This window comes from Habropoda laboriosa, unplaced genomic scaffold, assembly GCF_001263275.1.
Source record: "Habropoda laboriosa isolate 0110345459 unplaced genomic scaffold, ASM126327v1 scaffold187, whole genome shotgun sequence".
Lineage (NCBI taxonomy): Eukaryota > Metazoa > Arthropoda > Insecta > Hymenoptera > Apidae > Habropoda > Habropoda laboriosa.
The window spans coordinates 183,738-198,888 of NW_017100299.1; the positions used below are offsets into that span (position 1 = coordinate 183,738).

At 37.4% G+C, this 15,151-nt stretch overlaps 1 protein-coding gene across 1 annotated transcript in view; it reads left to right on the forward strand.

Moving 5' to 3' along the window:
• Positions 1-3,909, forward strand: part of LOC108573950 — a 6,091-nt gene extending 2,182 nt beyond the window's left edge. The window contains exon 5 of the mRNA XM_017936442.1: positions 3,590-3,909. Within this exon, the coding sequence (XP_017791931.1) occupies positions 3,590-3,755 (166 nt within the window). The 3' untranslated portion in view covers positions 3,756-3,909. The remainder of the gene's footprint in view (positions 1-3,589) is intronic.
• Positions 3,910-15,151: the final 11,242 nt, after the last annotated feature.

The following is a 15,151-nucleotide window of genomic DNA, read 5'->3' on the forward strand; positions in this document are numbered from 1 at the left end:
ATAAAAGCATGTATGTCAAAATTAGCAATAATAGATATATTTTGAACTTTTATTCGAATTTAAATCTTGAAAAATTTATATTCCATATTCAATAATATAAGTTGTATATTACACACATTTTGTTTCCGTATTTTCCCTGTCATGTTGAATACTATGCTCCATGTTGAACTTTTCATTGAAGTTATTTCATATTTTCGTGTTCTGACTTTAACTGTGCAGATATGACTGTAACTTGTCACAAAGTAAAAAATTTTATTTCCTTCAACGTATTTTAAATGTTACACCTTTTAAAAAATAATAGTAAATTTGTAAATTTATAAATACATTTTATAAGAAAAACAATATATTATAAATAGAATTGCTAGTTTCACCAATATGGGGTGCATATAAATCAGAGCTGCTGAACTTCATGCTCACGAGCAAAGGAGGATGTTAAAAAAGTGCTAAATTTGTAGCAGTTCAGGCACCTGAAATTTTAATGAGGCATCATTCTATAAGTCCTAAGGCATCATAAACGCATAATTATTTATCTCAAATGTGATGGGAAGTCGCCGTTGTATTCCACAAAAGAAAATCATTTGTCAGGAGTAGTACGAAGTGAAAACTTAAACGCACGTCGATCACAATTTCAACGCATTGAATTGGTATCACTTGATTTCTTCCCGCAATTAAACATTAATGATCTATGTTTATATTCATCCGGATCCTATCAAATAAAGCAAGCTCCAGGATATTATGCTGACCACTTAAATGAAAACGGTGACTTCGAATTCCAAGTAACCACAACATCTTTGACAATAGATTACCGCAAATACCACATCGATCTGGATTCTGGAAATAGTATTTTAGTTAAAACTCAAATGCACTCACGTCACATCAATTTCGTGAAATACTTTGTTTATATATTGTTGTTGGATATTGGACAATTGTTGGACATATTTCTGAGTGCAAAATAAGCCAACGTGTAGCGGGGTGTTGTTCACACGTTGTAACAGTATTATGGTACTTCGGATTTGCTCGACATCAGACGTCCACACATTCACCTGCTAACTTCCTCAACCAATATTTTACCGAAGAAATGTTATCTGAAGAAGAGAAGGTTGAAATATAATAACAATTCTTCATATTCGATGCATTTCATCTTGTTTTAGAAGTAAGTTACAGTAGAATAACGAACATATTTTACGGAATATTTGCATGGTAGCACCTTATCCTAATTTGTCGCGTTTTATTGTTATTAATTAGCAATTTGAGCAATATGTTTCTATACACTATATAAATATTGACTTTCTTCTATTGAATAGCGTTTGAATTTTTTCATTTCATAGATACATTCATTTCGAAGTTATGATCATTTGAAATCAGAAAGTTTCAATTCGAATTCCGAAGTACCGTCAACTTCATCTACATTTTTTATAACTTTCCCATCACATTTGATATAAATAATTGTGCGTTTATGATGCCTTAGGACTTATAGAATGATGCCTCATTAAAATTTTAGGTGCCTGAACTGCTACAAATTTAGCACTTTTTTAACATCCTCCTTTCCCCTCTCGAGGTTCCCCCACTATGCGACTGAGATGATCTCTCTCGTGTAGCAGCGAAGCGGGAGAACGCGAGAAGGAGTCCTCCCACCACAACTCCAGCGACTGTCTTTTGTTTATGTACACATTCTGCGTGTTCGTACCAGTCATTTCGTACCAAAAAACTATCGCTGGAGTTGTGGTGGGAGGACTCCTCGCGTCCTCCCACTGCGCCGCAACTCGAGTGAGATTATCAAAGTCGCATAGTGGGGGAACCTCGGCAGGGGAAATTTGCTCGTGAGCAAGAAGTTAAGCAGCTCTGATATACAGTCGGCCGCATAAGTGTTCGTCCACCTACCGCACTCAGTGTATGCGTAGGTAAAAGTAGGAAAATATGCAGATAAAATTTGAAAACAAAAATGCAGAAATGAAGCTTAATTTATACAAAATAAGATGACATTTTGCGGGATTCATAACTGTTATACATAATGAAAAATTAAACGATGTATCATAATGTGGCGGGAAACTCGAACGCAAAAGTGTTCGTCCACGAATATTTATATTAAATAAGACGCTTAGTAACGAACTAAACTTTAAAACAACTGAATGTTTTGTGATCGACTATGTTTTGTTAAACTTCTGCAATCGGCAACAGTTGATCTCAGACATCCAGAAAGAAAATATCGTAGTCATAATAATAATGAATTGTAAGAGACGTGAAACATCACTTTCTCAACGAGAATATATTGTAAAATTTTGGAAAGAAGGAAAATCTGAAAGGGAAATTTAAAAATTAGTGGATATACCACGATCTACAGTACAGCATATATTAAAAAAGTTTAAGGAAGACAGAACAATTGTAAATAAGCCCCGACAAGGAAGATCGAAACTGCTGACGAATCGCGATGAAAGTCGAATACTTAGAACTGTTAAGCAGGATCCCCACATTTCAACACCTGAAATACAGGAAAAAGTTCTGTCTCCCTTAGGCAAAACTGTAAGTCGTGACACAATTCAACGGGTACTGTATAGAGCCAATTTGAAGAGCCATATTAGTCGTAAGAGACCATTAATTACTGCTACAAATAGTAAAAAGAGATTAGACTTTGCCAAAAACTACGTTTCAAAAACAGAAGATTTTTGGAAAAGTGTTATATTCACCGACGAGTCTAAATTTTGTGTTTTTGGTATACCTTGCAAAAAAGTTTGGAGGAAACCGAATACAGAGTTTCAAAAAGAAAATTTAACACCAACTGTGAAACACGGGGGAGCGTCGCTCATGGTGTGGGGCTGTATGTCGATGGCTGGGGTTGGTGATTACCACATTATAGATAGTACCATGGATCGTTGAATGAACCTAAATATATTAAAAGAACATTTACTTGGAAGTGCTGAGAAATTTGGAATCAAAGATAACTTTATGTTCCAGCAGGACAACGACCCAAAGCACAAAGCCGCCATCGTTAGAGAATGGATATTATATAACACCCCGCATTATTTAGAAACATCACCCCAGTCGCCGGATATAAACCCAATTGAACACTTATGGGCAGAAGTAAAAAAAAATATTCGCAAATCACCGCCGAAAAATCGTGATGACTTAAAACAACGATTTATAGAGGAATGGGAAAAAATACCACCAGACATTACAGAAAAGTTAGTAAAATCAATGCCCAAACGTCTAAAAGCCATAATTTCATCTAAAGGGTACCATACTAAGTATTAAGAGTAGTAATGGCAATTTTGTATAATAATAAGTTCATTAGTATGTAAGTGGACGAACACTTTTGCGTTCGAGTTTCCCGTCGCATTATGATACATCGTTTAATTTTTCATTATGTATAACAGTTATGAATCCCGCAAAATGTCATCTTATTTTGTATAAATTAAGCTTCATTTCTGCATTTTTTTTTTTTCAAATTTCATCTGCATATTTTCCTACTTTTACCTAATCATGCTTGAATTTTCGGGAAGCCACTGAAAAGTGGTTTGGGATAATAATTTCAAACTGAATTGTCTATATAATATTTATTTGTCCTTTGATTTAACGTGTTTAATTTGTGAAGGTTCCTCCCAGAAGAAGATACAATGATTTTAGATCATTTAGAACGCAATGGAAATCTGGATGAGAATCGGAAATATGCAGATTTGGCACTAATTTTAAAACGAACTCGAGCTGCTATTTGGCGTCGTTATAAATTACTCAAGAAAAAGCGTCAAAAAAACAAATAAGTATTTATGAAATTTATAATAGCTTTGTATGATACTTATGTGTTATAAGTCTTGATTACACAAATCTAATTTATTTGTTACTCACCAATTAAATAACTTTGCTATTGAACTCATTCAATGTAAAATTGGTAGTAGTAAAGGTTCTAGCAGGATAAGGGGGTTAAAAATGCCCTTAAATCAAATTGGACTTCTGACGGGCCATTTGAGAGCTTACTGAAACAAAAGATTTTAGATCAAGTTTCAAAGCTCTATCGCGACCCGTGGGGGGGTTCAGGGGAAATTCGGATGATCAGTTTTTGCAGTATTTTCCCTATTTAGTGGTGTGCAAACATTTTGAAATATATCTGGCACATTGCATGTATAAAGATACATGTTAAGGAATTTTTTCCGATTCTTCCGCTGCAAATCCTAATTGTAAAAAATGAAAAACGCAAAGAAATCCCCATTTCTTTTCAAATATTCAAGCGACTATTTTTATATTTACATATTTAGTAGTAGCATCTTAACATAACTATTATCCCTAGTATACAGAGTGGGGCAATAACTATGTCCACCTTGAATATTGCCGTTATTTATAATAATATGAAAAAATGTTATATATAAAACTTGCACGGTATAAAGGGGGGTATATTGTGATATAAACATTTTTTGCGTTGGTGGACGTATAGAGGAGATTTCAAGGTCATCTCTATTTTTTTAAATAGAGTGCTGTTTTTTTTATCGCGATGTGATAGTTGGTGTTGAGATGACTTCAGCAAGCTAGCATTGAAGGTCATACAAGGTCAAATGTGGTAGTAAAATAAACTTTCTTACTTTGCGTCAACGCAAAGTTGCAATCTTCGTATCGCTGCATCACGTGCATGTCTCATTGTCTCTGAACTTATTCTAGCACATGCTGTAATTATTCGTTGTTTCATATTTTCTGGTATAGTGGGTACTTTTTGATAAACAACGTTTTTCAATGCTCCCTAGAGAAAAAAATCTAATGGAGTTAAGTCTGGAGAGCGAGCTAGACAAGAAACTAATCTTCCACATCCTATCCATCGATTAGGGTATGCTCTCCGAGCATAATGTGCTGGACATCCGTCGTGCTGTAACCACATCATTTGGTGAACGTTTAGTGGTACATTTTCTAAAAGTTCCCAATGTACTTCGTATAAAGTGTTCATATCGTTCGCCAGTAAGATTTCCATCGATAAAATGCTGTCCGATTATTTGGTCATCAACTATTCCACATCACACATTAACTGACCATTGTCGTTGATGCTCAACTTGTAACCAGTGTGGATTATCGATACTACAGTAATGCATATTATGCAAATTGAGATTTCCATGGTTAGTAAACGTAGCTTCATCAGTGAACAGTATTGAAGAAACAAATGTTTCATTCATCTGTATTTTATGTAGAGCCCATTGACAAAATACGACACGATTCATAAAATCCGTACCGTGTAAGCCGTGATGGAGAGTAATATGGTATGGATAAAATTTATGCCGTGCAAGGATTCGTAGGACACTCCTACTGATAGCCCACTTACGTTCAATCTGTCGGGAACTACTCTGCGGGTTACTACTCTACAATTACAAGAACACCAACTTCATTTCTTTCATCAGTTGCTCTTTTACGATGACTGCTTTTACGGCAGGTGTACCTAAATTTCTGGTTTCTTTCAATTTTTTGTACAATCTTTGAAATGTTCGGTGCGAAGGATGTGTACGATTCGGATATCGTTCAGCATACAAGACTTGAGCTTTTATCGATTTTGTCGCATTTCTCCATAAATAAAGATCATATCCACTTGCTCTTGAAAAGAAAACTAAATTTTTATGATCACACTGCTACTTAATTTAGCAATCGACTGAGACTGACTACCGATATGTCATGTTAATATTACAAACTGCCGGGATGTTTACATTTCTAGCTACACGTGATGTATTGCCACAACATAAATAATGTTACAAGACCATTCGTTTACATAAAAGTGAGGATCTATGAAATACAACATGTGCTAGAATAAGTTCAAAGACGATGAGACATGCACGTGATGCAGCGATACGAAGATTGCAACTTTGCATTGACACAAACGGTCACCACTTCGAACACCTCCTGTGATGTAAGAAAGTTTATTTTACTACCACATTTGACCTTGCATGACCTTCAATGCTAGCTTGCTGAAGTCGTCTCAACACCAGCTATTACATCGCAATAAAAAAAAAAACAGCGTTCTATTTAAAAAAGTAAAGATGACCTTGAAATATCATCTATACCTTCACCCACGCAAAAAATGTTTATATCACAATATACCCCCCTTTATACCGTGCAAGTTTTATACATAACATTTTTTCATATTATTACAAATGACGGCAATATTCAATGTGGACATAGTTATTGCCCCACGCTGTATATACAATACAGTTTTGTAACTGTACTTTATTACTTTCAATACAGTATTGAAGGGTCACTGAATAGATACCTGTCTCCTTTAATAGAAATAAAGAATTATTAATTTAAATGTATTGCGTCTTTATGACTGCGATGTATCCATAAATGAGGATTAAACTTGAAACTACACGAAAGATATCTTTGTAGTAAAGTGGTACTTAAGAGAATAGAGAGATAACTCAGAAGTCCGTTGGATGATTGCCTAGAAGAAGGATACAAAAATAAAATGCAGAATGAATGAGCGAGTTCACTAGTGTCATGTAGTCATGATATGCTCGTTTGTTAATATGTAGTGAGTAAAGTAAATAGTTTTGTGTGATTGAGTACAATATTGCTCCGTTAATTTTTGTTTTCTTTTGTAAGATAATTTCATATATTGTTTAAAATAGTGATACTTTGTACATTAATATAATTTAAATACGGAAATGAAATTATAACTCCTAAACAATAATTTATTTAACAAAACATATGGCGAGTTAAACAATTGATATTATATTTTTATTTGATTGGGAATAGAAATAAATTGTACAGAAGAATAGGACTGTCTTCTTACAACTTTAGTTTTTTCGTAAATACAACGATACATTTGTATTGTTTTTCTGATTATATACTTAGGTGTTGCATTTTTCATAGAATTGTATATTTTTTTCTCATGAATCAATTGTTTGAAATTTATTTTGTTCTTTAGGCTTTGCATTGAAATAAATAGAACTGAGTACAAATTATTCAGTAGGTAATCCCGTAAAAAGGATCGAGAGAACTTAAATCTAGCGAGTCTAGTAGCTAAGTTGTTGTACAGTGGTCTAAACCATTTTTCATAGTTAATTTGTTTTAAAGAATGTTACAATGCGAGTATTGTGTTCATTATCTATTGTGCTAATAGTACAATAAATTCATTCATATTTTCAAAAGCACGTCATAAAAAATAATAGGTAATACAACCCCTGGCAAAAAGTTTTTGACCAACCCCAATGGTTCGATGCTAACTAGAAACAACAACATTTTTTATATGTATCATCCTACGGTATAAGTATAAAACTCATGGGAACGTTAAATTGGTCTAATATGTAGTATGGAAAATTCTTAGGTCTACCTGAGCAACCGCGGGGGGCAATAAACCGCAGAGCCGAGCCGCGAAGTAAATAGACCCTTCCCGAGGGGCCTTGGTGACACGCGAGGCCCGCCGCCTACTTTCGGGAAAACCCGGGAAAGAGGGGTGTGCACTGGGGTGATGTGCGAATGTGAGGGATGTATGTAGTGGGAGAATGAAGGTATGGAAGGAATGGATTTAGGATAAATAGAGAGAATAGCGAAGGCAAAAAGGTTGTCGGTTATTATTGTCGGTGCGAAAGCTATTGGTCGTCGTTGCGTGGTGTGTCTCATAAAAGAGTCGTTGTTGAATTTCATTTATACTAAAATAGTTATATTAATTTTAAGTCATTTATTGTAACCATTATCATTCATGTAAGTATATTCAACCATTACAAAAAAAAAACAAACCTGCAAAGATACCACAATTTTGGGGGCTTGTCCGAGATTGAATAAAGCCAAGCGTGCAGTGATAGTGATACCGTAAGTGTAATTAAAGTGAATATTGAAAACATTGTTGTGCATAAAGTGAGATGTCGCTCGATATGTCCATTGGAGGAAACAGCACAATGGTTGATAAAACTCAATCAAGCCCACGAGCTGAGAAGATGGAGTATATAAATGTCATGAAGCTGCTTGAGTTGAGACAGGAACTGAGAAGCCGTAAGCTGAAGACAGTAGGGAAGAAAAATGAGCTGCAGGATCGGTTGAGAGTAGCTGTGAAGTTGGAAATTGAGCATGGCGCGGATGAAGACGAAGATGAAGATGAACGAGACAATGTACGAGAATGCGTGAGTCGGATGCATTTGTTGTGTTGTGTCACTGTGCACGTGAGGAAACGTCGGCCTGGCGGATTATAATCATAAACTTCATTAGTCATGTTCGACGGCCAGACCGGGGTATCAAACTCACATCGGCCCGCAATAAACCTGCTCGAGCGAACCCATCGACACGACGAAAACAATTAGATCTACTTTAGACCGAGCGGACGGACCTGTGACAACGACAATACGACTTTTTCTGGTTTTTCCAAAGGACAATAGGGTTATTAGCCCCAGCTAACAAAATCCTTCCTGTCCCGTTATCCAGTACCTGGAATTTGTTAAAAACAAATATACGTATATACAGGGTGTCCCGTAACTCCTCGAACACCCGGAAATGGGGGGTTGCGGGTGTGACTCTGAACAACTGTTTCCTTTACCAAAATGTTGTTTGAAGCTTCATTTTTGAATTAATAACAAAAAACACTGGCCAATTAGAGCGCGCGTAGAGCCCGCGCTCAGGGACGGAGAACAGAGGCTCATTCGCGCGTGATTCCGACTAATTGCAATTTTTTCAAAAATTTATACGTCACGCGTACGCATTTGTTTACGATCGCGCGCGGATGAGAGTCAGCGCTTCCGTAACTGGGCGCGGGCTCTACGCGCACTCTGATTGGCCAGTGTTTTTCGTTAATAATTCAAAAATGAAGCTTCAAACAACATTTTGGTAAAGGAAAAAGTTGTTCAGAGTCACCCCAGCAACCCCCCATTTCCGGGTGTTCGAGGAGTTACGGGACACCCTGTATAATACGTATATATTATACGTACAGTCGGCCGCATAAGTGTTCGTCCACCTACCGCACTCAGTGTATCTGCAGGTTAAAGTAGGAAAATATGCAGATGAAATTTGAAAAAAAAATGCAGAAATGAAGCTTAATTTATACAAAATAAGATGACATTTTGCGGGATTCATAACTGTTATACATAATGAAAAATTAAACGATGTATCATAATGTGGCGGGAAACTCGAACGCAAAAGTGTTCGTCCACTTACATACTAATGAACTTATTATTATACAAAATTGCCATTACTACTCTTAATACTTAGTATGGTACCCTTTAGATGAAATTATGGCTTTTAGACGTTTGGGCATTGATTTTACTAACTTTTCTGTAATATCTGGTGGTATTTTTTCCCATTCCTCTATAAATCGTTGTTTTAAGTCATCACGATTTTTCGGCGGTGATTTGCGAATATTTTTTTTTATTTCTGCCCATAAGTGTTCAATTGGGTTTATATCCGGTGACTGGGGTGGTGTTTCTAAATAATGCGGGGCGTTATGTAATATCCATTCTCTAACGATGGCGGCTTTGTGCTTTGGGTCGTTGTCCTGCTGGAACATAAAGTTATCTTTGATTCCAAATTTCTCAGCACTTCCAAGTAAATGTTCCTTTAATATATTTAGATACATCCAACGATCCATGGTACCATCTATAATGTGGTAATCACCAACCCCAGCCATCGACATACAGCCCCACACCATGAGCGACGCTCCCCCGTGTTTCACGGTTGGTGTTAAATTTTCTTTTTGAAACTCTGTATTCGGTTTCCTCCAAACTTTTTTGCTAGGTGTATCAAAAACACAAAATTTAGACTCGTCGGTGAATATAACACGTTTCCAAAAATCTTCTGTTTTTGAAACGTAGTTTTTGGCAAAGTCTAATCTCTTTTTACTATTTGTAGCAGTAATTAATGGTCTCTTACGACTAATATGGCTCTTCAAATTGGCTCTATGGAGTACCCGTCGAATTGTGTCACGACTTACAGTTTTGCCTAAGGGAGACAGAACTTTTTCCTGTATTTCAGGTGTTGAAATGTGGGGATCCTGCTTAACAGTTCTAAGTATTCGACTTTCATCGCGATTCGTCAGCAGTTTCGGTCTTCCTTGTCGCGGCTTATTTACAATTGTTCTGTCTTCCTTAAACTTCTTTAATATATGCTGTACTGTAGACCGCGGTATATCCACTAATTTTTAAATTTCCCTTTCAGATTTTCCTTCTTTCCAAAATTTTACAATATATTCTCGTTGAGAAAGTGATGTTTCACGTCTCTTACAATTCATTATTATTATGACTACGATATTTTCTTTCTGGATGTCTGAGATCAACTGTTGCCTATTGCAGAAGTTTAACAAAACATAGTCGATCACAAAACATTCAGTTGTTTTAAAGTTTAGTTCGTTACCAAGCGTCATATTCAGTATAAATATTCGTGGACGAACACTTTTGCGTTCGAGTTTCCCGCCACATTATAATATATCATTTAATTTTTCATTATGTATAACAGTTATGAATCCCGCAAAATGTCATCTTATTTTGTATAAATTAAGCTTCATTTCTGCATTTTTGTTTTCAAATTTTATCTGCATATTTTCCTACTTTTACCTACGCATACACTGAGTGCGGTAGGTGGACGAACACTTATGCGGCCGACTGTATATAATAAGTATACATTTTCCTGTAGATCTACAGGGTTGTTTGAGTTCAACACGAGGTCATCCGTAAACAATAGCATCTCCATATTCTCTACCATCTTCTTATCTCCTTTGTTTATGAAGTAGTGTTGAAATTTTTCCGTATTGGATCTTTATTTGATAATATACAAGATACACGTATGGCGACCGTGAAGGGCCGAGACGCACTCTCTGACCGTGTGCCTTCTTTTGTGCCACGCGACGCGCCAGAAAACAACCGACGAGCGAGACATCGTCGATGCTTCGCTGGCACCATCAATAGATGGCACCATGGGGAATCACACTCAACACTTTCCCGAAAAACTCCATACGACAATTACATGCAATCAGTTAATTACATCGAGTATGGTGTTTTTACACACAAGTCCCAACAGCGATCTCATGCATTCAAATTTCGGTTTGCACAGTGCCTTCGTCAAAATGTCAGCAGCCTGGTCGTCACTCAACCATACTATACAATCTACCTGTCTCTGAGCCAATCGCAACTACTTTACTGTTTCGTAGAAATTCGCACCGGCGTCCTTTGTCGCTTATTACAAAATCTACACCCTTCTTTGCGGCAACTTTTACGGAAAACAAGTTTTGCTTCATGTCCGGCACAAACAACACATCATACAACGTACCTGGAATGCACTTTCCATGAACGTACGTTTCAATCTGAATGTCACCCTGCCCGAGCGCCAACAGTTCCCCGCCGTTACCTACTCGGATCTTTGTAGGCACTGAAAACTGTCGAAATTTGAAGAACCAGTCCCGCCATTGAGTCATGTGATCGGAAGCACCAGAGTCAATCAACCAGCAGTCTTCACTTTTCCTTCGATCGGTGTTCCCTACGAATGCCTGTCGATCGCACGGTCCACCGTGATCTCTTTTCTGCTCTCGCTTCTTCGGACAATTCTTCTTCAGATGTTCTTTCGATCCGCACGTGAAACAACTCAGTCTCTTTTTTTTCTTCGTGAAATCGGTCTTTTTCGAAGAATCTGGTTGCACTTTCAAATTCGACATCAAAGCCACTGTTGTGTCTTCTGTCTTATTCTTTTTCTTTTGCAGCTGGAGCTCTTCAGTCATCAATCTCGTTGTGAGATTTTGCAATGTCCGCTTCGTGGCTTCCGTCGAGTCCCATGCGCTGTGAAAATGGCTGTACGCTTGCGGAAGTGTCGATAGTGTTCTGGTTATCAACATGGACGACGGTATTTCCCCGCCAAGCGCCTTCATTTTGTTCGCTAGCTGTTCCAATTTCGATATGTGCTGAGCGATGCTTCCTGCTGGATCCCATTGAAATTCGAAAATTTCATCTGATTTTATATCAAATATATTGTGTAACTTTTCCCACATTTCTCTTGTCGTTTCACAATTCATCAGAAATTGTAGAGGGTTTGACTCAACCGTTGTTACTATTAACTTTTTCGCAGCTTTGTTTGCTGTATTCCATTTTTTTTTTTTTTTTTATTGCACTCCGTAAAATTTACAATCAATTCCAGGGGGGAATTTTTAGCAAATATATTGGCTTTGGTCAATGACATGACTCGTATAAGTATTACATGCGTTAAACTAAAGATTAAATAGTAACTATAGAAGATCTACAGGAATCTACCAGTAGTATTAGTGTTTGTCATGACGGTTATGATGGTTGGGTAACTCTATTAACTAGTTTGAGGGGGTGAGCCCTCTTCAGTCTGTATGTGTGGTCGTTGATTTTTAACAGGTTGGTGACGACATTATTTTCATGATGCGTGAGGTGGTGAAGGTGTCGCTTGCTGTATCTAATGATTTCTTCTGTCACGGTTGGAATGTCCAGGTCGCTATGTATTATTTTATTAGAAATGTACCAGGGGGCGTCGCTTATGGTCCTCAGAGTTTTTGACTGGAATCTTTGTAGCAATTCGATGTTTGATATACTGGTAGTGCCCCAGAGTTGAATGCCATATGTCCATACCGGTTTGATTATTGTTTTGTAGATAAGTAGCTTGCTATTTAGCTTGAGCTTCGATTTTCTTCCTAACAGCCAATACATCTTTTTAGTTTTTAGTTTGAGTTGTTTACATTTATTTTGAATATGTTTTTTCCAGGTTAGTCTCCTATCAAGCGTTATACCAAGATATTTAACTGAGTCTGTTTGTGGGATTTCTATGTTATTAAGTTTTACTGGAGGACATGTGTCTCTGCGTAGGGTGAATGTGATGTGATTTGATTTGTCTTCGTTGGCTCTAATGTTCTACTCTTTTAAGCAGACTGCTATGTTGTTGAGGTGTTCCTGTAGTTTTGTGGATGCTATCTTGGGATCGACATGGGAGGCAAGTATTGCAGTATCATCTGCAAATGTGGCTGTAGTCACATCAGGGGAGGTTGGGATGTCAGCTGTGTAGATGAGGTACAGGGCAGGTCCCAGTTTGCTTCCCTGTGGCACTCCAGATTTTCTTTTGTATGATAAACTGATTATATCTAGGAATTTGATGTTAAATGTTCTCTGCGTTAGGTATGATTTTAGTATTGCAAAATATGGATGAGGGAGTGTTTTCTTAATTTTGTATAAGAGGCCGGTATGCCAAACTTTATCAAATGCTTGCTTGACATCAAGGAAGACAGCTGAACAGTATCTTTTACATTCTAGGTCTTGGCATATATGATTAGCCAGTCTGTGGACTTGCTGCAAAGTTGAATGATGACGCCTAAATCCAAATTGATGCTCAGGTATTATTTTTAATTTAGTTAGATGAGGTTCCATGCGTTTCAGGAATAGTTTTTCAAATATTTTGGAAAGTATTGGGAGTAAGCTGATAGGTCTGTAAGAAGATATTTCATGCTCTGGTTTTCCTGGTTTGCTAACAACCACTATTTGCGAGGATTTCCATTGCTTGGGGAAGTGTCCGTGGGTTAGGACAGCATTGTATATTGAGGTTAGGAGAGCAAGACTTTTCTTTGGGAGTTCTTTTATGACTTTTCCTGTAATGTGATTGTGTCCTGGGGCGTTATGAGGTTTGATATTTTTTGTAATCACCAGTTTTACTTCGTGGGCTGTAAATGGTCGTATAGGTGGAGATAGTTGATATGGAGCTAGTAGGTATTCCTGGAGCTTTGTTGCTGATACTTGAGGTACAGGTTGAAATGGCTTGAACACTTCAGAGAAGTAGTATCCAAACGCGTCCACCTTTTCTTGGGGGCTTCTGGCCCAGCTTCCCTGTGAGTTCCGAATGGGTGGGATTTTTTTCTGTGGATTGGTAATGGTTTTGGTTGCTTTCCATAGGGAGTAGTTCTTGTTTTTTGCTGGTGAGAGATTTATAAGGAAGTTGTTGAATAGTTCATTTTTATACGCGGATAGGGCACGAGTAAGTTTTCTGGTTGCCTTGTTTAGTAGTCTTTTGTTTTCGGGGGATCTGTAGTTTTGCCATGCTCTTCTCAGCCTTCTTTTCTGAGTTATTTGTTCTAGAATGTTGATTGGGTAGTGATACTCGCTGATTGTTGTTTGAGGCGTTGGTGTTGAGACGATAGCTGCCTTGACAATGTGGTTAGTAAGATAGTCAACTGCCTCCTCAATATCGTTATTTGTTTTAAGTGGGAGCTTAGCTGTGGTATCAGTTTCAAGGATATCGCGGAAGCAAACCCAGTTTATGTTTTTGTTATAAATGATATGAGGTGAGCACTTTCCAGTTATTGTAGTATTTAGGGTTGCAATTACTGGGGAGTGGTCTTATGAAAGTTCTAGGCAGGAGTATGCATTAATTTGTCGATCAGAAATGCCTTTGATAATGAAAAAGTCAAGTGCATCCGATATTTTGTTTAAGTCCAAGGGCCAGTAAGTGGGTTCTCCAGTGCTGACATGTAAGAGGTTATTTGTCTGCATGCTTTGGAAGAGGGTTTCACCTCTTGCGGTAGTGATTCTTGACCCCCAGCATGTGTTTTTGGCATTAAAGTCGCCTCCTGCTAATATTTTATTGCCCAGATTTGAGAAAAATGTATCAAACTCTTCCTTAGAGATATTGTGCCTTGGTGGGCAGTATATTGCTGATAGCGTGATGGGGCTGAGGGAATCCTGAAGTACTATGTTTGTAGACTGTAGATAGTTTTCTTTATGGGGTGGGAGTTCATAGTGTTTTATGTTGGATTTTATGATGATGGCAGTACCACCATGTGCTCTGCCAGTAGGGTGGTTGGTTAAGTATATATTATAGCCCTTAATTTTTAGGTAGTTTTTTTCAGTAAAATGTGTTTCTGATATTAGGATTATGTGTATATTGTGGGTATTGAGAAAAAGTTCAAGCTCATGTTTTATTTTCATGAGTCCGTTGGCATTCCATAAGGCTTCAATGGTTTGGTTATGAATTTAAAGCTGTTTTGGAGATGAGTGCTGTTAATAGGGTAAGCATGTTGCTAATTTGTTCACTTTGTTTTATTAGTATTTGCTCTAGTCTGGTAAAGGAGGTATTGAATGCCTGTATAAAGGTGATGAATTTGTCGTTGTGGGGGTTGGAGTCTCCCCTAGAGTTGTCATTGAGGTTGCGCTTTGCCATGTCTGCATAGGAGACATGTTGTGTGAGGTCCTTGTAGTGTAGGGTTGTTGGTTTCTTCGGG